This window comes from Mauremys reevesii, linkage group 5 (assembly GCF_016161935.1).
Source record: "Mauremys reevesii isolate NIE-2019 linkage group 5, ASM1616193v1, whole genome shotgun sequence".
In the NCBI taxonomy this organism is placed as follows: Eukaryota; Metazoa; Chordata; order Testudines; family Geoemydidae; genus Mauremys; species Mauremys reevesii.
In genome coordinates this window covers 52,768,028-52,792,121 of record NC_052627.1, presented here as the reverse complement: position 1 = coordinate 52,792,121, position 24,094 = coordinate 52,768,028, and the positions used below count along the sequence as shown (strand labels likewise).

Below are 24,094 nucleotides of genomic sequence, written 5' to 3'. Positions count from 1 at the left end.
ATTATGCTTTTCCCCCAATTCCACTCCTACACACAGGGCTATTAAAGATCAAGTGGGACCATGCCTGAGTTTTTTTATTAATAGTCCAAGCATGGGCCCTCCAATACTGGTTTTCCACTCTGCTAGTCCTCAGGTAACTCCAGTCCCGCTCCCATTGCACCCGCATCTGATCTCTCAGAACCACGGCAGGTTGCTCCACCTGAACCTAAGTTCACCCATAAAGCCAAAGCACATTTTATTTCTAAAGTAGCCTGCAAAGGCGTATGAACACTACTGAGTCCAAGCCTTCACTTCTCTCTTGCAACCCATCTTCTATGAGTTCTTCACCCTTCAAGAATTTGTGATGTATTTTTTTTCCCCTGAAAAACTGTATTTTCTCTGAGATCATTTTAAGATTTTCTATTTTCAGTTTCAGTGCTTCATGGGATGAGCTTCTGCTCTAGGTTATACCTGTGTTGATCCAACATTATTCTGTTGACATATGTGGGGCCCAGAGGGATTATACTTAACACTTAGTAGGCACAAGGACATAGAACAAAACTCTGGCTGAGGACATGTTTCCTCCAATTAGTAATGGACTGGATTTTGCTACAAGGCATCCAGGGACTTGCATTTTATTTGACCACATTTGGTAAGAGCTGACTCTCTAATATAAAGAAAGCATGGGAAGTAAATCCTAATAAAGAGAGTGAGGTGAAATGAAGATAAGTATCATCTGTTTCGGCTGAGTAAGTTTAATCTGTATTTGATAGTAATGTTTCTAATTGAAAACTTTTTCATTTTTTTAACAAAAAGTCCAGGTTGCCAGTGTGTTTGGGTGACTCATTGTGCTGGCCCGGTCCAAAAAATCTGAATCAGACATTACAATCTAAATAGAAAAGACAGACAGTATATAAGCAAATGTCAAAGGTACATTCCCCCACTACACTTCTTGCTTACCCTATCAGTCTGTCCAGGTGCTTTAGCCAGTTTGTTACACCGTTATTGACCCTACCTGCCTTTCTTAACCCTACCTACTTCACTGAAACAGAAACAGTGTGTGTGTGGTGGTGAGGTGGAGGGAAGCGGTAATGTAGAGAAGAACAGGAGAGGAAGAAAAGAATTAGACAGTGAATGGTGTTTGCCTACTCCACAAAAAATAGACAGGGTGTGTGGTGGCGGAGAAGGGATGGACAGACCATGGCTGGATGGGAAAAAATAGCCAGTCAGAGGGTGCCTGTGTTACTGAAAAGATCTAAGGTCTCTTTGGTCCCTTTGCTGTCCTTGCTGCTCTCTCCCCACCACCTACCTTCAGAGGATCTGGGCCTGGGGAGATTCCCACCTCAGCTCTGTGGATTCCTAGACTGGGAACATCCTGGTGGTTTGTCTTGCACTGAGATCTAACTAACTGCACAGCAGTGTTTATCAGTGCTTCTTGTAGCTTCAATAAACAATTATTTGTATGATTTTGCTTTCATAAAGCTCAACAAGTATCTCAATAGAAAGAAAAAGCAGCACATCAAGTCTGCCAAATGCTGCCTTAATTTCTGCTGTACCCACCAAGTGCAGTTGGGTGATCAGTGCAAAGAACAGAGAAGTGCAGAGTTCTGTAAGTTCTGCTTTTCAACCCAAAACAATTGTCACATCATTGGTCTGTATCTCCCCTGCTATGTAAACTAAAATATAACTCTGTCAAATAGAACATACTTGTACAGTCCTACAAAGGGATGTGTCCTAAAGCCACAGTCTAGCCCTCACCATGTAACTTTACAGAATCATTTTAGTATGGAAACGCCTCTTTAAAGGCTTAAAAACTGGAATATAGAAAGAACTATAGAAAATGCCAAAAGAAAGAATATTATAAGGGATGGGGATTAAAAGTGATATCAAGGATGCAAGGCTGTCATGATGTAAGATTCAATTATAGCCATCTGATCCACATCGGGTGCACGAAGGAAGTGTGATTAATATACTAGCTAGTTTTTCACATCATTTGTAACCTGGATCTCCTGCTGGGGTTTGGGGGCTTTTCCTAGAAGGCTGGATGTTCAGTTCTTTTTGGTGGTAGAGGGGTTGATGCTAATGGGTAGGAAGGAAAGAGAATAAAGCAAAAAAGACATCAGTATAAAATTTTTCTGTAACTTATACCAACGAAGAGTATTATCTAAGAAAGTTTCAACTAGTGTTAGTAACAAGGGACGTTGGATTCTTGAGTCATTAGGAATAATTTGGAAAACACACCAGTTTTAAATAAGAGAAACCACCACCTTTTCTATTTTCACCTCATCTGAATAAAAATATAAGGTATCTCAACTAAGTAAAGTTTGTTTCCAGCATAAATATGTTTTCCCCTTTGCCACTGTTTACTAAGACATGAACTAGCTTGCATAACTGTATAGATAAATATTGCCAGAAACACATACCAGATTGTTTGAATAACTCTTGAAACCCAATACAGGATTGTTGGGTTGTATTTAATATTCTGTATGGTTTTTCTAGTCATAATGAATGTTTTTAAGCAAAGTGCTTTCTCTTTTTGGATGTACCTAATGTTTTTGCCATAGACAAAACTTTCCTCTGCTAATTACCAATGTGGCATTTCAAATTGGTTTTATCCTGATTCTTTTTTAGACCATAAAAGTGGATGATTCCAATGATTCTTCTTGGGAAGCAGGACAAAATAAATAAATGTTTTGGGGATATAGATCAAACACTCATATCCCTAGTGATTAAACTGAATTTACAATTATGTCTGCACAGTACCCACAATTGCTGTCATCCTAAAGAATAGGAAAGACACAAGCTATTTCAGTGCAGTGTCTCTTCATGTTTTCTTCAATAGCTGTTCCCTTTGGAAGGGGAAAGCGATAACCCTACATAATTGTTGCAAGGTTAAAAAACTCATTATTTGTAGAATTACAGTTAAAGGTATCTCAAGTATTTCCATTATAATCTCAGTTTTCAAGAGTAAATAACTTGACCTGAAACTCTGTATACTACATTAAATCAAGAACATTGCAGAAAGAAAAAGAAGCAAAAATATTTTGCCTAAATAGATTTTTGCACCTCTTAAATTATAATAAATTATGAGGTTATGTCTCTAGTGCCTCCTAGAGTATGCTGGTTTCATAGTAACAGTGTTGACAGAACATTTGTTTGAAGCAATGTCAGACATTTTCCTTGCAGACATGTTATTCGCTGTGGCTCGGTATACAAAGTATGTCCTTGTGTCCCAATTATTTGAAGAGAGACTCTCTTTAAAATGATCCAGGACACAAAAGTGGCTTGGTAATAATGGAAGTTAATATAATAGCTTTTCTACTGGCTAAAATTGTTTGAGATAATATAATACAGTGGTATTACTGTATGTGATGGGGTATTCATCCCACATCAGCCCTGAAGGGGTTGAAGTGGCTCAAAATAGGTCAATTCACCTTATAGGCAGTACCTGGGGGACAGCCAGGACCTGATAAAGGATAATTGCTGATGAGGCCTAGCTGGGGGAGAAGTAGTATAAAGCCAGGAAGTTTTCACCAGAAACGGGGCTACAGTGAAAGAGTCTGTGTTTGCTCTCTGGGCACAGAGAGGTGGGTAGGAGGAAACCCATTGGAGAACAAAAACTCTAGGAAACCTCTACCTGATGGAAGAGGTTTACCCAGAGAGTTGTGAGGAAGAAATCTTGTGGCAAGCAGAGTAAGAAAAACCCAGGGCCAGACTGGGTAGCTCTCATCTGCTGATGATAGAGTCCCTGGTCTGGACCCTGAAGTAGCAGGTGGGCCTGGGTTCCCCTACCAGCCATTGAGAAGTGGCACAGACTGGAAATTGGCAAGAAGACCGCCTGGGATGGTATACAGACAGTTGCTCCAGAGGGACTTTGATACCCCAAGAGGGGAAGACTATGTAGTGACCTAGCCAGAGGGTTGAGTCATGAGGAGGGGGGTGCTGTGAAGTATAGGAGGAGAGACCACCACCGTGACAGAGTCACTGACAGAAGGGGATGCCATACTGGGCAAGAGCTAATCCTCAGACCCAGCCACGAGAAGGCACCATAGTAGTGAGTGAACCTTGTTACACCATAATCACATTTACATCATATTGGGTAGAAACCTCTTCCTTAATCCTACACATCTAGTGTAGGACCAACTCTATAGGTTGGAAGGGTTATTTAGGTTCCATCATGCATTCACTCTTTGGTTTCTTCAGATACCACAAGCAAGAGCATTGATTAGAAACAATTATTGTGGAAGTTTTATTATAAATTATTTTTTTGTTGCAGTAACACTGTGACCCTAAGAACACCTCAAGGCCAAAGGACAAGAGACTCTGTGGTATCTAGCAGTGACTCTTAGCTGACCTGATCAGCACCTGGACAGGGTGATAGAGTAAGCAGGAAGTGTAGTGGGGGAATATACCTTTGACATTTGCTTATATACTGTCTGTCTTTTCTATTTAGATTGTAATGTCTGATTCAGATTTTTTGGACAGGGCCAACACAATGAGTCACCCAAACACACTGGAAACCTGGACTTTTTGTAAAACCCAGTTTTTGCTCTAGCCATTGGGGGCAGGAGGTCTTGAGGCTCTACCCACAGGAAGGAGGGCGGGGGGGGGTCTCGGGTCTCCCACCCAAGGCGGGCGCAGGCAGAAAGGGCAGAGCCAGGGGCTAGCCTCCCCAAAGGGGGGGCTCCACCCATGCACAGAAGCACTGCAGGGCAAGCAATGACACAACCCCTTACTCGGTTTGGGTTGAACGCCAAAGCGTCACAGACACCTATAGATCCAAATCAAAGATCAGGGCTCCATGGTGTTATGTATGTGTACATATATGTAACATAACAAAAATATTGTCCCTGCCCTGAAGAGCTTACAATCTAAGTATATAAGACGGTGAATACAACAAGGAGACTGGGGAGTGTACAAGGTAAAAACATCTTTATTTGATACTGTAGATCTCTGCTGACAGACTTGCATACAAGATGGGGGAAAATATTTTTCCTCCATCACTTTTTTTTTTTTGGTGCCACGAATCTAACAGTTCTGTTAAATCTAGAGCAATAGGTGGGAAAAATTTTAAAAAGATGGAAAAGTGATTAGTAACAACGGCCTGTCTAAGATCATAGGCTCAGAAAAAGCAGCAGGAAATCTTTCAAAACAAAGATTAGTCCAGTATTGCTCAGGTTCTTTTAAAATACTTAGAGATAGGCACATGGGTCCCTCGAGCGACCCCAGTACAATTTGGGAACCAAATCTTTGCAAACCCATTAATAACCTTCTGTGCGTTGCCCAGCCTTATAACCCTGGAGAAAAGCAATTTCTTAATAGCAGAACACACCTCCATCACAATTTCCCCAAGAGTTGATCTACGGCCACCAAACTGGTTAGTTACAATAGCAAATGGAGGTGGCGAGCTTCCAGATGGCACTGGTCATTCATATGGAGGGCAGCTCTCACATAGGTGCCACCACTGAAGCTCCACTGTGAACTCTGCACAGATTTCTTGGAAAAGGAGTTTTTGACATCCTCAAGTTCTGCCACCAGTGTTGATCATTCCAGATCTGCAGCACTATTCTGTCCCACCAGTCAGTGCTAATTGTGTGAGCCCAAAAGGAGCACTTCAAGAACAGTTCAAGGAGAAGTATCTGCTCAGTCTCCTCCTCCTCCTCAGGGGCTATTAGTGCTCTTGTGCTGAATTAATTTAGATATGCTTGCAGCAACTTATTGACATTCACTACTATGGGAATTGCATTGCTCACCAATGCTTCCTCCATGCAGCCTGACAGCACTTAAAAATGGCACTGGCTTGCAAAGAGCCAGATGGATGATGGGATAAAAGGAGAGGAATCAGATAATTATTTAGTTTGACCTCAAGTCCCAGAACTTCATTGCGGTCCAGGAGGTATCCCACAATGCATAGCATGAAAAATCCCAGAATGTATACAGCACAACAGTGGAGCAATGCACCATGGGATGTCTGAGCACTTCTCTCAACAGCACTGTGCCGTATGGCAGCAATGATTTGAGGCAAAACTACCTTAATTGTGAGATAACAATGTGGTGTGTACATACTGTTTGCATACCACTTGTTGCAGTTCACGGAACATGGATATAGAAAACCCACACCATGTTTCAAGTGAAAACATGCCTTTAGAGAATATGTTAAAATTGCTTATTTGGGCGATTCCTAGACCTTTTCCAGGCCATCTTCAAGCTTCTCTCTCTCTCTCTTGTTCCCCCATTTCCCCCATATGTGATAGTAATATGATGCAAGATGTGTATGTAAAATGTTTTGGCACCAGATCCCATAGTCTTTTTTCTTCACCACTTGTTCACTCAAGTCCCTGTTCAGGTGTATTATTCAGAACAAATAATATACAACACTTTGTAAATCAAACAAACCTTTTATTTCTCATGAGCTGGATACACAGCAAACAGTCCATGGTCTCTAACACAGTAGCTGATGTTTTTTGCTACAACAAATGGTTTATAAATGCTGATGTAAATTAAAGTGTCCCCATAGCACCAGTGGAAAATGGAAACATAGGATGTTGCTTACACTGACAAGATGAGAACAGTTGGACTTTACTCAGGAATACTGTTCACACAAATTATGTGACAGCATGAATTGTGCACTGTATAATGTACATCAAAACACATTAAGTATTTGCTTCATGACTGGAATTAATTATCTTAATTTATAAATACTGCACAAGAATCCAGGAGTATCAATTATGATAAATTCCATTGTTCTTTAGCAACATATTATGCATTTTCCAGAACTGCCCACAACCATGGAAAAAAATTGATTGTATTAGGTTCCATGCTAGAATATATAAACTGCATTTCTTTCCCTGTTTTGATCTAATTTTTCCTAGCATGACTATGATTATCACCATTTAATAAATCCTGGAACATGGAGACCCACATACTAGATTGAAAACCTTACATTTTGTCCCACATGAGTTGTTCACACAGAGTAATGGTAATATATCCATTTTTTAAAATGGCTGTCTATATTTATTCATAAATATTTCCTTGTCAAAGATGATTTTTGTTACTACAAAAATAAAATGAATTCAGGCCAGATAAACTTAAGCAAACAAAACAATAGAATACACTTACATGATGATAGAACAATCAAATTATGAAATAAAAATACATTTGTGCTGTAGGCTGATCTATTGCACAACAAATAATTTTCCACCCTAAACATTATGTATATGTTTATTTGACAGAAGATTCGCAAACCCATACAGAAAAACATAGCACCTAAATGTTGGCACTGGAGGAAATAGTGGGCCTGATTCTCCACTCAGTCTCAGCAGTTTTAAACAAACTTAGTAACAATTGTATCGACCTGGCATAAAGAGGAAACTCAGAACTACCTAATCTCTTGTTCTGTTGAAAGAGGTTACTGGCTGCCATTGGGAGTGCAGGATGGTCTTGGATCCAAAGCCAATCACAAACCTTGTTAAGCCAATGGCTGTGCCATGTACGCTTTTTCAAGCTCAAAAGAAGGCACAGTCAAGCCCCTTGTGTAATAAAAACAGCTGCGGGAGCTGGGGTGCTACGCCAAAGGAACTAGGCCACATGGTAGGTCAGAGCTAAACCATGGGGGGTTTCCCTGGTGCAAATGCAGAGGGTGCAGATTCAGTTGTAGCCTGTGTGTTGGGTGTGAAGGGGAAGAGCCTGGACAAGGAGTGGTGAGCGTGACCACCAGAGGAAACACAGAGGCTAGGGACAGGCCTTCTTGGGTACTGAGCTCACTGGAGTAGCAGAGTTGGGGATTTCTGAGTAAGGAAACTGCCTGCTGTGGTTTGTTTCTTGTTCAGAGAAACAGGACTTGGTGAATTAACAATATTACACTAAAATATATTTGAGTCATATATAATCAAGTTCTCATGTGACTTTCCTATACTTTAAGGCCAGAAGAGACCACTGTGATCATGTAGTCTGACCTCCTGAAGAGCACAAGCCTTAGGTCTACCATGAGAATTCAAGTTGTGCTTGAACTAGAGCATATCTTAATTTCAAGATTTCTACTGACTGAGACTCTGTCACAACCTTTGGAAAGTTGTTCAATGGTTAACTACCCTCACTGTTAAAAAGTCACATCTTATTATTAATCTGAATTTATCTAGCTGATTTTTAAACTCTAAGGGCCTGATCAAACTCCTATTAAAATCAATGGGGAGACTTGCACTGGCAGCATCTGAAATTGGTGGGTTTCTTAGAGAACTGGCAGTATCATAAAATTTGACTAATACTGATCCACTTCTATGTCCTTTCTGCTACCACCCAGGCTTTCCACTCCCATGAGGTAACTTCCAGAATGACTTTCTAACCTGCATCCCTCCTGTTAGAAATGCACAGCTTCTGTGATCAATCCGTCTGTTGAGACTGACAAAACAGTGCCAATTTTTATAGGGATTTTAATAATAGACATCCGTCCAGTAGGAACTAGACTGAGAAAAATCACTAATTCATTTCATATAGACCACTGCACGGTCATCAGCTTTCACATATTTCCAACTTCCGGGCCAGATTCCAGTTCCTAACCCAGGGACTGATGAATTGGAATTTTTGGTGGGCATGCAAAAGAGAATCAGGCTCCTACAGGTGGAAAACTCTATATACCATGACCAATTCCTTGAGCTACACCAGGGGTTCTCAAACTGGGGGTCGGGACTCCTTAGGGGGTTGCAAGGTTATTACATGGGGGTTCGTGAGCTATCAGCCTCCACCCCAAATTCTGCTTTGCCTCCAGCATTTATAATGGTGTTAAATATATAAAAAAGTGTTTTTAATGTATAAGGGGGGTCACACTCAGAGGTTTGCTGTACTGGTGACCCCTTTCACCTGTGTGAAAGGGGTCACCTGTGTGAAAGGGGTCACCAGTACAAAAGTCTGAGAACTCCTGAGCTATACAGTTAATTTTTAGTTACATTTTCCCACACTACATATAAATAGCACAATGGAAAAAATGTTCTCATTGGCCTGTGAACATACAGAACTGAATCCTCCTGGCTTTACTCACACATTCATCTCATTTAAAATCAATGGGATTAGTTGGGTAAGGCAAACAGAATTTGGTCCAGAATGTCATAGCACTTCGAACACAATAAAGCCAGAAAAGAGAGAGCAGGAAATCACAACTAGCTTGGCAAACAGTCTATTGCCTGTCTCTTAATAGTGCAGGGGTGGGCAAACTTTTTGGGCCGAGGGCCACATCAGGGTTGCTCAACTGTATGGAGGGCTGGGTAGGGAAGACTGTGCCTCCCCAAACAGCCTGGCCCCTGCCCCCATCCGCCTCCTCCCACTTCCCGCCCCCTGACTGCCCTCCTCAGAACTCCCAACCCATCCAACCCCCCCTGCTCCTTGTCCCCTGACTGCCCCCTCCCGGGACCCCCCGCCCCTAACTTCCCCCCTGGGATCCCGTCCCCTTATCCAACCCCCGCTGCTCCCTGTCCCCTGACTGCCCTCCTGACCCATATCCACATCCCTGGCCCCTGACAGGCCCCCCAGGACTCCCACTCCCAACTCTCCCTGTTCCCCATCCCCTGACCACCACCCCAGAACCTCTATCCCATCCAACCATCCCCTCCTCCCTGACTGCCCCCCAGGACTCCCTGCTCCCTTACCCAACCACTCCCCCCACTCCTCGCCCCCTTACCAGCAGCAGGAGCTCACAGCTGCAACACCCAGCCAGAGCCAGCTGCACTCCCCATGCTGCCCAGCAGGAGTGGTGGGCCAGAGCACGGCCCATGTGGCGGCATGGCTGTGGAGGAGGAGGGACAGCGCGGGAGGGGCCGGGGATTAGGCTCCCTGGCCGGGAGCTCAGGGGCCAGGCAGGATGGTCCCATGGGCTGTAGTTCGCCTACGTCTGTAATAGTGCGTTAAAATTTGACTACGGTAGCTGCTTGTGAAATTAAGTATCAGTTTTTGGTAACTTAATTCCCCTTCATCTTTTCATTCTATTCTTTGATGGGGATGACTGTTTCTTGTTAGAAGAATTACTAAAATGTTTTACCATCACTGCATTTTCACTGTACTGCATTATTGTGTGTATCCATTTTATTCACTTCATCAATGAAAGTTATTCAGACAGTTTGAATTTACAGCTGCACAACTGCCTCTTTCAGTCCTGCATTTTTCTGATAATCCAGACTCTGGTTTCCACACACGTAGGCCCTGATTTTGTAAGCTGTTCTATGATAGCAGAGTGCTGTAATTATGTAAAGCCCCACGGAAATCAGTGAGATATTACTTGGCCATAGGGGTCTGTTCACATGGGGCAACTTGCAGGATCAGAACCCTGTTTATTACAGTCACAGCTCTGTGAGCTACTGGTTCCCACGACTTTACACATGTGGTGATTGCTATGTGGGCTCTCAGCAGGGAACTGAAGTAGGGCTCTCCAGACATGAAAGCATGAGACTGTATAGCCTGAGCTAAAAAGCCAGCTTCTGTAGTTAGGGACTGAGACAGATTCTGATCCTGTGGGGATTGGGTACAGAAGAGGACTCCGAACACATACTGGTCAGTGATTTATATATATATGTATATATATATATTCTCATTTGCATGAGTTAAGCTTTCCTGGAAAATAAAATATTTGCAGTACAAGTTACTATGTTTTCTAAATAGTAGTCAATGAGTAGTCAAAGAGCAAATATTTATCTAAAATGTTTATAAAATACACGCAGCAAAGAATCCTGTGGCACCTTATAGACTAACAGACGTTTTGGAGCATGAGCTTTCGTGGGTGAATACCCACTTCTTCGGATGCAAGAGTAAAATTAATTTTAATTAATTTTACACATAATTTTACATTTTAATAGCTTCCCAGAAGAAGTAGTAAATTAAAAATAAAAAGGCAAAATAGTCTGTGGCGCAGTTCATAGTTCAGATTATTCTTGGCTATACTTTGCTTTTTTTCTGCCTTTCTGTCTTACAAAGTTTTTAAAATAGCCAAACCGTCTGTCTCTCCATCCATCCAATGATTATATTGCTTGAAGTGCCAGCAAAGTTTATGGAGTTTCCCTTAAGCACTTTAAAAAAGAAAGCCTATTTAGGAACGTGCAGTAAAAATTTCAGCTTGTGTTTTGCAAACTCTTCGAAAGTCTCTATAAATTTAATAAAATTTCTTTCTTCGTACTCTTCACATTGTTTGCATGTTATTTTATTCCTGTTCTGCAAAAAAAAAAGAAAAAAAGAAAAGAAAAAAAAAGGAGAGGGGAAACAGAAGAATAGAAAAATGACAATTCTTTGAATAAAAATTGGTTTGATATTAAAACTGGGGATAGTTGAATTGGTTTTGATAGACAGCCAAATCTTGCTCACTTTCCTCTTACAAGGAATCCCACTGCAGACAATTTCCACAGGAGCCCTGCTGGAGGCTGCCAAGGAACCTAAGTACTGAAATGTAAGTGGCCTGATTTTTAAACATGAGCTTGTAGAGCTGCCAGTGACTTCAGTGGGAGATGCAAGTGTTCAGTCCCTTTGAAAACCAGGTGATGTATCTTTAGGTGTCTAAATATGGTCCACTCTCTATGAACGTCAGTTTGAAAATGTTGGCCCTGGGGTACCAGTTTACACATGCACACACACTAGATGGACCCTCTTAAGTTTTTGTTTTGCTAACATTCTAAAAAACTTTATTCTGAGAAGAGCTAAATTCTGTCTGTGTAAATCAATGTGTGAGTGGATGACTGCCATTCACACCCCTGTCATGCGTATCTGACAGCAGAATTTATCTCAAGCCATTAAATGCACTTTTTTGGGATTGTCCTCTTTCCAGTTATTATAGATGGCACTTACCAGACTGGTCGGTAAACTTGTATTATTTGGTAAATTTGCCTTTACATTTGCCAGCACATTGCGCACAGACTGTTTGATTTTACATCCTTTTCTGATTTCACATTCATGGGAAATCACTTTCAGCTCTAACAAAAAGCATTCCATCACTTGTACTTCACACTCATCCTGAAAATGAAAAATGTCAATGGCTTTACAATAGAAAAATTAAAGAAATAGGTGCATATGTGGTATATAATTTTGCAAACCAGCAGCTGATTTTGATCTACTGTGTATTTGTTTTGCCATGCAAATGTTTGTAAATATCTACACCTATCATGAAAGTTAATGTGTAGCTTGGTTAAATGACGTTTAAAGGTGGGTCAGGACATAACAGGCTTGGTGAAGAACGTAAATACCAAGATAGGATGGGAATTAATTAGGATATACTTTGGGGTATAATTAAGAATAATGGGATCAAGTTATTATTAATGATACTTAGCTCTGATATCAATTTCCATCCAAAAATCTCAAAGCATTTTTTAAAAAGGGACTATCACTATCTCTATTTTACAGATGGAAGAAACAGAGATGGATTGATTTTGTCTCAGATCACACAGCAAGGTCAGTGATAGAGCCAGGAACAGGACCCAGGTGTTCTGATTCCCAAAGCCATGCCTTATCCATGGGACTATATTGCCTCCCTCTTAAAAAACTAAAAGTTTTGGCTATCAAGAAAACCTTCCTGACAGTAACAACCATCTTCCTAGGAGAGTGCAGAAGCTGCATTGAGGAGATCATTTTAAAATTAGATTGGCTACATGACCTCTCTGATGATTGTGATGTACATTATAGCCCCTAAACTGAAATAAATGTGTAAGATAGTTACCTCTAGCTTTGTCATTCCTCCAGTTAGAAACTATCTGAAGGTGGATGCCTATGCAATTTAGATCTTAACACTATTTTAGAATGCTCTAGCAGAGTGCATAATGTTGGAGAATCATGTTTTCTTTTGACAAAAAGGAAAGTTCTTCCTTTTGATAAAAATCATTTTGTCCTTCCTTTTTAATTGACAAACTTCTATAGCCAATGATTCAGTAGCCATATCTGCTTACAGACATCCTGATTAATACAAATAAAGAATGGAAACTTATTTTTAATGCAAATGATTTGGTTTCAGAAGCTTTGATCAAATTAAACACTGATTGCCTTTAGCTGGTTACTTCAGAAGAAATAAGGATATCACCCTTAGACCAATCTAGGTCAAATTTACAAAATGTACTTACTGGCTTGTCTGTATATGCAGTGTATAAACAGGCATCGATGCTCTAAAAGAAAACAGATTTGTATATATAAACAATAATTCTTGAGTTTAGGGATAATAAAGTCAATCCTACCAGGGGAATGGCCTAGCTCAGTGCTCAAAGGGTCAATCCTGCAAGGTGCTGAGATCACTGAAGTCACAGCATAAGGCCCTTGTGAGCATGAGATTCCCCAGCACCCCACAGTATGAGGCTCAAAGTAAGAAGCACATTTCTGGAGCTGAGTTCCAGCAGTACTTTCTCAGAAGAAGCCTACTCCCAATTCTTCTCTTCAGAAAAACTCTCTTCTTGTTTTATCTGACTAAGAACAAATGCTGCAGAGATTAAAATACAGCACTGAAGGAAATAAAAATTGAAGAAGAAAACACTTAGTTTAAGGGGCTGTAATGCAGGGTCCACCCCAAGTGTCACATATTGTTATCTACCCCCCTGCTTATTCCTGTGCTACAGCATTACATCAGTTCTCTTCTTTCCCTCCCTTCTCCCCCTACGTACTTACTATTTAAGCACTGGGCTAGACAACCAACTCCAGGTCTCTTCCTACCCAAATGATTCTATGAAACGTTAATGGTTTGTGAACTTACATCAGATGTGTTTTTAATCTCACGCAAATCAGCTATAACTGCCTCCCATGTTCTTCTTCTTTCAGCTTCTATTCCTGGTAGATATGCACTGATGCAGCTAAAACAAAACAACCACAAAAACAATTAGGATATTTAGTAACATGCACACATCTTTTCTGAAGATAATAATGTAACTAAGACTGGTTGGCAGAAGAGCAGTATCATATTACATATATGCCATATATGCAGGCGTATGTGACACACTGTGAAGCCCTATGATAAAGTATGGGACCATAAAATATATAGGGAATACTGATGGTACATACTGGTATGAGGGTTTAATCAGCAGGAGTCTGGGATGATCCTCTTACTCAGAAGTGGAAAAAACACAAGTAAATTATGCTAAGCATCATTTTATCTCCTGGTGATAAAATGTCTATCTCACATCATCTTGCATATGCCCATATATTACTGAAAAATTAATGTTACCAACTTTAAAGAGGGTCCAGCTCCACAGGGCCCAGAGTGAGAGGTTAAAACTATTTAAAGTAAAATACCTAAAATTGTTCTTTCTAGATATAAAAATGTCACAAATTTGAAGTCTCCCAGCTTAGCTTCATCCAAGGCTAGATTCAAGCTCCGAGTCCCACCAAGGAAGGAATTTCCTCTTCCAAATAGTACAGTGCCTGTTTTTAGCCCTGTGAAGGTGTGGTCTACTCGATTTTTAAACTGTAACTCTTGATGTATAAAAAGCTGTCACTGGCTCAGGACTGAATTTTGCCTATCTTGAACCTCAGGGAAGAATTCCTTCCACATTGGACTGTAAGAACTTTGGAACAGGGACTTTGTTATATGTGCCTCGCTCTCATCCTTTAATTGGCAGCCTCTAGGTATTACAGCAATACAGGTAATATTGGGAGAGGAGGAGGAAATATTTATTTGGCTAGTTGATTTTAACATAAATGGCAGTTGTTTTAAGCCGCTCAATGGTTTGAAATAGTCAAATATAATCACAGAGATTGATCAGTGGGCAGGTAATGTAGTCACAGGCATGTGATAAGTACATATGTATAACCTCCTCATTCAATTTTACCTTCATGTGTAGATTATTGTATACCCCTCTAATTTATCACATGGTTCCCAGTCATAAACATAAACACGTTTTGATGATAATATTGTCCGTGACTGCAAAGCTGTATGATAATTTGCCTTTGTCGTGTACCTTTGATTATCCCACGTGGATTCCACCAGAATGACAAATAATATTTCAGATGTTCAATAGGTCAAACAACTGACAGAATTTAAAAAAAAAAAAAAAGACCCTTCACAAAAATGTTTTGGATGAGTGCATTTACACCAGCTACACACACTGGTCTGAGGAGCAAGTTGGAAAAGATGGGCAACCACCTGGGAACATGCCAACAGAATCAAGGAGATGTTGGTTTGGTCACAATGTTATGGACATGTCAAGTATCCTCAGTTTGGGTGCCAATCTTGAAACACCTTAACCTGATTTGCAGAGGCATCCACATGTCCCACTGATTTTTAACTAAAGCTGTGGGTGCCTCTGAAAATCAGGCCTTTAGGGCTAGATCCATAATCCAAAATTTAGATTCTCAAAACTCCTGCTCAGCTGCCATCTTACCCTAAGGTGCCTAAGTTTCTGCTGGTAAAGTCCCTTATAAAGTACTTAAATAGTCATTGGGCTAAAGCGAGCGAGCGAGAGAAAGAGACAATGACTCTATAGTCTAGTGGTTTGGGCACTCACCTGGGAGACCCAGGTTCTACTCCCTGCTCCAAAAATAGTAAGCATTTTATACAGAGTGGAACAGCATGAACGGGAGAGATGGAGAGCTCTGCCCTGGAATATCCTATAGTCCAGTGGTTATGACATTCACCTGGGAGGTGGAACACCTGGGTTCAGGTCCCTGCTATAAATCAGGCAGAGTAGGGACTTGACCCCAGGTCTCCCACATCCCAGATGACTGCTCTACACAGCGGGGCTATAAGATATAAGGGGGACTGACAGCAGCACCACCATCTTCACCTGCTGCTGGCTTTTACGAATCCTATTCTTAGCACCTAACTCTCTTCATGCATTGTATAGGGAGCCTGGGCACCTAACTTGGAGCTGTGGATTCTGCTATGTGACAGGGTGCCTAGACTTTAAGCATTGCAATGCCGAATCTAAGGCTTGTCTACATAGCAATTTACTGTGCGGCAAGCCATGGTGTGAATCTACAGTGCACGAGCTTGCCGTGCAGTAACGTCCCATGTGGACACTTACAGCGCAGTGAAAGTCCCGGAGTGCACTTGCTTTACTACTACTTGAAAGTCTAGTACATTAAGCTGCACTCCAACACTTTCACTGCACTGGACGTGACTGTGTGGCAAATAGGTGCACTATAGATTCTTACTGCCTTGCTAACTTGCCATGTTAACCCTTAGTTTCCTTTGTGGATCTAGAGTCTCAAGTTTGGCACCCCAAACTTGGTGGACGCTTTTGAAAATGTGGGCCTCAATCATAGATGCAACCACTGGGGGTTCGTTTGGGGGAAAAGAGTGGGACATTTCCCTCAAACTCTCAAGCAGGAGGGAGCAATAATGTCTTTGAGCCTGTGGCACAGGGCAGGTAAGGGAAGGCCAGATCCAGCCCTTCTGCTGATTTTGTGTGCAGCAGTGGCAGACTTAGCATTCTTCTCTCGCTCTCCCGAGGGGCTAACCAGCTGAAAGGCAGAGGTGGCACCCAATTCAAACAGCAAGTGGATCCAGAGGAAAGAATCCAGCTTCCTTCCTGTTGTCTACACTTACAGGAAAGGAGAGGAAGAATTCCCTCCCAATGGACCTGGCACAGTGAGAGGACAGAGGACACTCACCAGCCCTCTTCCCAATGAGATGGAGGAAGGTACTGTTGGGATGGGACAAGACAGCCCCTATTAGGGAGACTTGACCCAAAAAAGGAGTAGGGAGTGAGCATGCAGGGCACATAGTGGGGCAAAGGGCACTTGGCATGTGGAGCACAAAGCACTGGTGGGGGAGGAGATTAGGGAATACAGAGCCGGTGAGGAGGGTGTGACATGGAACGTGGGGAATCCAGCTTTGTAAAGTGACTGGAGATCATTGGGAGAAAGATACTGCACAAATACAAATAATTATTTATTTACTCATTTTGATTTTTTTAAATTATAATTACCAAAGAATGAAGATGGTTATTCCAGTTGCATTATTTAAAAAGCTGAGAAAATGTCTCTTCAGAATAAGATACTGCTGGTAGTGGAGACAAATACTTCTCAGGTGTGTTTTCTGAAAGATAAGATCCAGAAAATAATAAGTTACCTAAATGAGCTGTATGGCACAATTTGACTTTATAGATATTTTTAGTACTGATTTAATTAATCCATTAGGCAAGTCATCTAGTAAAGACAATATTGCGTGTACTGGATATTTTGTAAAGGCCAAACCGCTGTGTAGCTTTTTAGGAATAAGTAGTCACTTGCTGGTAGAAAAGCAGATGCCAGGGGCACAGCACAAGAAACTGGAATGTGTTCTGGATCATGGTTCCTAGCTTCTTTCATAGTATGGATCACATTTTAATACAGGTAGTGTATTAGAGATCACTTGCTTTCCCACTCTTAATTTTGCAGACCACCTCTTGCCCACCCCTTTGCATTCCATAATATCTCTGCAGCATCTACAGCAATTAAATATGTGAAAAAGTAATATTAGCAAAGGTGTTTTTTTTTTAAATGTTGTACCTTCTTTTAATGCAATTTAGCAGTTGGAAATACGAAGGGGGAGCCAGCTCTCCATGGATCATCAGCAAGTGCTCCATAATTCAGAATTTGGAAATTCGTTCTAGACTGGGCCAAAACGACTCTTATGTAGACTGGCACAGTTCAATTATGGAGATGCACCTGTTGTGGATTGGGCCCTATGTTTTATTGCTAATAATAGTCATTTATCTCACAGGGTTATTGTAAGGATTACTTATATTTTGTAAAATTATTTAAACACACAACAATGTTATATAGGGATTAGTAAGTAGTATTTATTGTTTCCAAAGGCTTAGTTAAAATAATATGGCAGTCTGTTGACCACATAACTTTACCTGAAGACCGCTCCAGGTACCTGGAAGCTAGTTATGTAAAATATCCATAACAAACCACAAATAGATAATTTGTACTAAAGTGAGAACATGACAAATAATACTCGTACATGTTTTGATTTTCTTAACTGGTTCAGTATGGAGAATCACTCACAGTAGTGATTCAACTCGGCTTAACCACAGTGAATGGAAATCTCAAAAATCTGAGTATATAACAGGTTGTAAGCCACCAATGAAGTTTGTATGCTAAAACATTAAGTAACAAATTATCTGTCCACTTGTAAGCCTATAATGAGAGAGAAGTACAAGTTTGTGGTTCTTTCAACCAGGACAGACCTACTGTGGTCACATCAACTTTAATCCGGGTGCTAAATATTATGGAGATGCAGCAGCCTCTCCATTGTTAAGGTTGCAATCAGTTTCTGCTATAACTTTTGCTTGGAAAATCGATTTGACCTGAAGGTGGTCACATTTACTCTTAAGGCAAAGGAAAACATTTATGAACAGATTTGGAGAAAATTCTTCAAACTAGTTTTCATTTACATAAAAATATTAGCCATTTTAAAATTTTAATTTTAGACTAAAGTTTCTGTCAATTTCTATCTCAAAAATGGCCCGTTACTCCTCCTTCAAACTATCTATAAAAAAAATAAAAACTAATATGTTCAGTATAACTGAAAACAAGAGGGTGTCATTAAGCAAATTTTTTTACTGTTTGTTGTGGACAGTTTGGGGCCCAATCTTGCTCTCACTTATGTCAATGGTAATGGGAGTTTTTTATACTGATTTTAGTGGGTGCAGTATTGGGCATTATAAGAGATCTTCCTTAAGCCAAACTCTAGAAGCCCGCAGCTCTGGTAGTGTCAGTTGTTTTACTGGTGATAGCTAGTAAAAGCTAAGTAAAAGTTGCAATCATAATCCCATAATAAGGCTGATTTTGATCTCCCATATAACTTAAAAAAAAATCCAAACCCCAAAAAAGCAACATACCCCAAAATGAAGAAAACTTAAAATCCCCACATCTTCAAATTTAGGATATGATTTAAAGTTTCACTGGCAACAAAGTTTGTTTAAATTGAGTAAGTAGAGCGATTAAAGTACCAGGTTCAATGTTTCCTTGTGTCCTTTTCCAACAAAATCACACTATGTCACAATTTTAAGCAGTGGTACAAGAGGCAGTATTATTCAAGGTCCAGAATTTAAAAAAAACCCAACCTTTAGAAATTGCCATTATTTTAAAATGGCAATGGTGAAACTGCCAGAGTGGGAAAACCACTCATAGAGATGGAGAATATTTTCATCATTGACTTCTCACCCATCCAGGACTACTTTTCAAAAGGAAATTCCAGGATGTGGTAAAATTACCCTTTTGCTTGCATTCCATGCCAAAAAGCCCTTTTTTTATATTTGATACGAATATGGTTGCTTATTATGTGGTCATCATATCTGGACTAATTCATTTATTTGTTTTCAAGTGCTTGGGTTTTGTAAATATAGCAGGTAACTACATTATTGTCACTTAACAACCTTAACTGATTTTTGAAATAAAACATTTGGGTTTTGAATAGGTAGTGATTTTCTAATGCCTCTAAAAATGGGGGGAGAGGGGTAGGGAAGAGAAGCTCCATGCACACTTTCACAGGTGTTTTATGGTCTCATCAAGTTTTCATAAATTTACAGCATATCCAGTTAGAAAGTGCCTCCTAGATCATCTAGTCCAATGCAGGATCATTTTGTATACCAATTTATTAATTATTTTATCGTAACTATTTCTGAGCAACATTATTGATGGTAGGTCAACTACAGACTTTGATAAAACATTCTTTTGGCTTGAACGCACTGTTGCAATTTAAAATTTCCCCTTTGCCACTTTCAGGTTTTCATTTCTGGTTCCCCCTAAACCAGTAGCCAATTCATCGCTCTCTTGTTCTATGTTATTATCTTTCTACTACATTTGTCTTATTTTTGGATAAAATAAAAATAGGGATCCCTGAACTGGGGACTCTACAAGTAAAAGTGAAGGAATAAATTATATTTAAATATTTTGTTTTTCACTATGCTGTACTTACTGGTAACCACATATAGTGGCATTGTCAAAACGTTTAAAACAAAATGAACTCTATAGTAAATATAGGTGGGTGCTGCCAAAAAAACCTTCTAAATATGACAGAAGCAAACTATTCATTTGAAAAATGTCTTTATTAAACTGCTTTCTAATCATGAAGTTAAAATGAAACACTTAAAATTACTACCAGAGTAAAATCTAAGCTACAGTAGTAGTCTTTCTTCTCTGGGGACCTAATCATAATCCCATATAAATCAGTCAATGAAAAAATTCCCCTTGACTTTAATGCTGCAAGCCATAATTTTGCTAACTTTGTTGTCATAAAGACTTGAAGTTAAGTTAGACACAAGAAAGATTATAGCTACATAAATTATTTATGTTTTACACTAGGGAAGGTAAGGTTACAAGTTTGTGTCTATCAAACCATCTTTCAAACTACTTCATCGAGATTTACTCACAAATCTCTCTAGGCATTTCTAAGATGCTGTGGCCCAAATTTTTAAAGATATTTAGGCACTGCGGTACTCAATAACTTCAGTTGCAGAGATATAGTAATCTGCCAGTTTCCAAACGTCTCTCAGGGCTACCAAGAATAACTCTGGGGAGCTCAGTCTTCTCATTCAGTTATTCCACCCTGTTAGAATCCAAACAGTCCAAAGATGAAGGGTCTTTCCCTGAATCCATACTTACAGCTTCTCCTCATAGAAAACAAGCTGACAGGGTCACTACCCACATGGGCTCTTCCTTTGATGATGGAGAGTGAGGAATGCATCTGACCGCTAATCATCACAAACAATGACCAATTGCTCTGAAATTAGCACTTTAACAGAAAAGTTCATTTCCATTCACAAGGCTTCTTTCTCATTTGATGGGTTATTTAGTTACAGAGGTATACACAATGTAACTCTTTGCTACTACATTATAATGGGATATAGTAAGTAACCTTCCATTAGTTTTCATGAAATTTAAATACCGAATACACTTTTATACATTTAACTATCACTTTCATCTATACTAATACACAAGTAAATTGGTGTGGGACTTTGGCATGAGATGGCACCTGTTCTGCCAGCATCACAGTATTATCCAGGAAAAACAGGAGCAACAAATAGAAACTTTGCTTAGGTCTCTTTAGATGGGAGAACTAGACTGTGTGGCAACTATGGTTTCCACAGTTAAAGAGAGACAAGAGAGGACAAAAGGAACTACAGACCACCATGCAACTAACTGATTTATAGAGCAGTGTTTTGGGGGGAGGGAGAAAGGCATAAGGGAGGGGAAGAGAGAGAGGACTCATGGGTTCATGACTAAAATAGCTTGAGTAATCAGTCACAGTGAGGCTTGTGTACATTTCATTGAGCTTGGATTAATAATGCAAACGTTGTCTAAATACAAAAATAACTAGCATGATCTGACCTAGGGGTTACGTTGCCTTAGTTACCTGTCATACATACACTCCTACAATCCCGCAATCACTCACACTAGCAGGTCAAATATTAAATATTTTGTTGTTTGATATTTTGATATCCTGGTAACCAATACTCAATAGGATTTCCAACAGGAAACCAAGATATAATCAATCAGAAATGAAGTTTAAAGCTTACTGCATCTTGAAAAGTAGGCTGTCAAACACATAGAGAGATTTGAGCACAGGAACGGATTTTTCTGCTTGTAAAAGATGTCACATCAACATCATGGAAGTTAGAAATCATCAATCCACGGAACAGGTATAATATGGGCAGCAGCAGAGCAATCGTCTACACCTTGACCAGCCAATATGCCTCAGCTTTGACAGACCACTCAGCCCAGTGATTTGTAATGAAGTCACATGCTGATCATAGGGTCCCCTGGATAATTTGAATAGGGGGCGAGAGGGCTACAGTTACATTTCCCAAAGTTGTGGAGTGAGGCAGCAGTTTATGAGCTTTAAAAAGAACAAGTCACATAATCTGTGACCCCCACCCTCACCGCGGTGATAATGTTACAGGCTTGAGTGTAATTTACCTTATTTTGGGACTAATTGGCCTCCAGAATGAAGGAGCATAAGGTGGCTCTAAACTACTTTTGTTCCCTCCTGCCCTAATCAGGTCCTGTAATTTGAAACCTGAGGTTGCCTAGACCTAAGGACCTGCCCCTGTATGGAATCGATCATGGGTGAGGAAGTTACAGAACATGATACAACAATACCTTCTCAGAATTATAAATCTAAACTTTTAAAAACTCACTTCCATCATATATGGCTTTGTCTTCACTAGAAAAAATTCATTGTGAATCATAATCATAAATTTGCTTGTTAATACAGTCACCAACACTCCATAGTGATGCCCCAGCATCGGGCAGCCACCACACTCTGAAAGTTAGCTTGTCTTGTTTTTTTGGTTATGCAAGATGTCTTCAGTGAAAGGAGCAGATACAATCAATCATAACAATGTATAGATGATGGCCCACCAGCAGGGGCGGCTCTAGACATTTCGCCGCCCCAAGCACGGCGTCATGCAGCGGGGGGCACTCTGCCGCTCGCCAGTCCCGCGGCTCCGGTGGACCTCCCGCAGGCGTGCCTGCGGAGGGTCCGCTGGTCCCGCGGCTTCAGTGGAGCTGCGGGACCAGCGGACCCTCCGCAAGCATGCCTGTGGGAGGTCCACTGAAGCCGTGGGACCAGCGGACCTTCCGCAGGCATGCCGCCGAAGGCACCCTGCCTGCCACACCTCTGTCCTGCATAAGGACAGAGTAGTATCTTTTCCTGTTAATGTACTCACTTGCTCCAAATGGAAGGCATACAATGGGTGTATGTGTGCCAGCAATATTACCTGCGCAATCCAGGAATCCCATCTGTTAAAAACCCATAATATTACAGGGATGCAGGATTGCAGTAGCATGATAATTGCCTTGCAAACCTCCACAACTACTGTGCCAACCCCAGAGTACCACAGATATCTAATCAACGTCCATCGGGTGATAGCAACACGCATCTGGACCATTACTGCATCTGACTGCCGTGGTGCTCAAGTGCCAGCATGAGCTCCTCACACAGCTCCAGGAAAGTTACTTTCCCTATATGAAAGTTCTGGGTCCGCTGCTAGTCATCCCACATTTCCATCACAATGTAGTCCCAACATTCTGTGTGTGGTTCTGGTCCAGAAGTGGCAGTCTGTGTAGCAGACTGTTTTGACCCGAGTGGTTAGCCAATATTCAGGGCCTTGCGAGTTGTTTCCTTTTGGGGAGAAAATAATGTTGTGGTATTTCTTTGATGCAGTCCTGTTTATTTATAAAGAATATCTTATTTCCCTGAACATGATAGGAAACAAACAGCCAGAGAAAGTTTCTTTGCTCACAGTTCCAAGTCTCCTTCCAGATAGCATTTTACCTGAAAGCTCTCTCTCATAGCATGACCCTGAGAAAAAGCTGAAAGTGCTTCTCTGTCTATCAAGCTTTCTTGCTGCCTTCTCTGTATGTTTTTGTGGTATTTTTGCTGCTTTTCACTCACACAAGCACTCACACAGCTCCAGCAAACAGTGTTTTGCATTTGCATTCAGTCCCCAGGAAAAACCTTCAGATCAGCTGGTTCCATTCCTACTCCAACTGTGCATGCAGCCTGTGTTTTGGGTGGTGGCTCCTATTGTTCCAGCTGTCTATTCCATAAAGGAGAGCTCAATTACTTTGTGCATTTATCCTGAATGAAGTGTGGCTGTTACTCCCACCAACTTCAGTGAGGTTTCACTCAGCCTCTAGCATAAGATAGCATCAGCTGAGTCATTGCCTCCATGTCCACATGGTACTGACCGTGTCTCCACCTTCTTGTACCAGCAACCTGCCACTGTGGTCTGTTCCAGGGCAAAAAGCTGTCCCTTTAAATACTCTCTGCTGTCTCTTGGCAGCAGCTTCTGCAGAGGCATGTCAAAGATACATTACCTCCATACAAGCAACAGCTATTGGCCTCAGCTGGACCCATCATTTAGAGGACAAGGAAGTAACTGCACACCAGCTTGGGTCCTGCCAAGAAATGAATTTCCTGAGCCTTCAACATTTTCAGCTCACAATTCCCAGAAGGAACAGTCTATTCTTGCTTTCGCAGGGCACTGTAGGACAGACACGTTGTCCCACAATGCCCTGAGAAAGCAAGCACAGAATGATGCAGTGAGTTGTGGTGCTATGAATAGGGATGCACAAAGAGTGGAACAGAGGGCTCAGGCTCCCCCAGCCTGTAGATGGCAGAGGCAGCAATGGGAAGCAGAGGCCCCTTGGCATGTCTGAGCATGAGGGAGTGGGC

General features: G+C 41.0%; 1 protein-coding gene and 1 long non-coding RNA gene across 7 annotated transcripts in view; one reads left to right on the top strand and one right to left on the bottom strand.

Annotated features, from left to right (window-relative positions):
- The window catches only part of LOC120405882, a 31,773-nt gene that overhangs the window by 5,798 nt on the left and 1,881 nt on the right, over positions 1-24,094 (top strand). The window contains exons 2-4 of one of the 2 annotated variants that reach the window (XR_005598964.1): positions 11,334-11,401; positions 12,349-12,396; positions 16,471-16,562. This is a non-coding gene — a long non-coding RNA (uncharacterized LOC120405882). Of the gene's footprint in view, positions 1-11,333; positions 11,402-12,348; positions 12,397-14,454; positions 14,551-16,470; positions 16,563-24,094 lie in introns of those variants that run through there. The other variant, XR_005598965.1, reaches the window with a different exon arrangement.
- IL15 (interleukin 15) overlaps positions 9,622-24,094 on the bottom strand; it is a 72,673-nt gene continuing 58,200 nt past the window's right edge. The window contains exons 3-7 of one of the 5 annotated variants that reach the window (XM_039539764.1): positions 16,851-16,960; positions 13,679-13,775; positions 13,059-13,100; positions 11,797-11,961; positions 9,622-11,169 (exon numbers count right to left, since the gene is read on the bottom strand). In XM_039539764.1, the coding sequence (XP_039395698.1) occupies positions 11,044-11,169; positions 11,797-11,961; positions 13,059-13,100; positions 13,679-13,775; positions 16,851-16,960 (540 nt within the window). In that variant the 3' untranslated portion in view covers positions 9,622-11,043. The remainder of the gene's footprint in view (positions 11,170-11,796; positions 11,962-13,058; positions 13,101-13,678; positions 13,776-16,850; positions 16,961-24,094) is intronic. The other 4 variants (XM_039539765.1, XM_039539763.1, XM_039539761.1 and 1 more) reach the window with 4 other exon arrangements.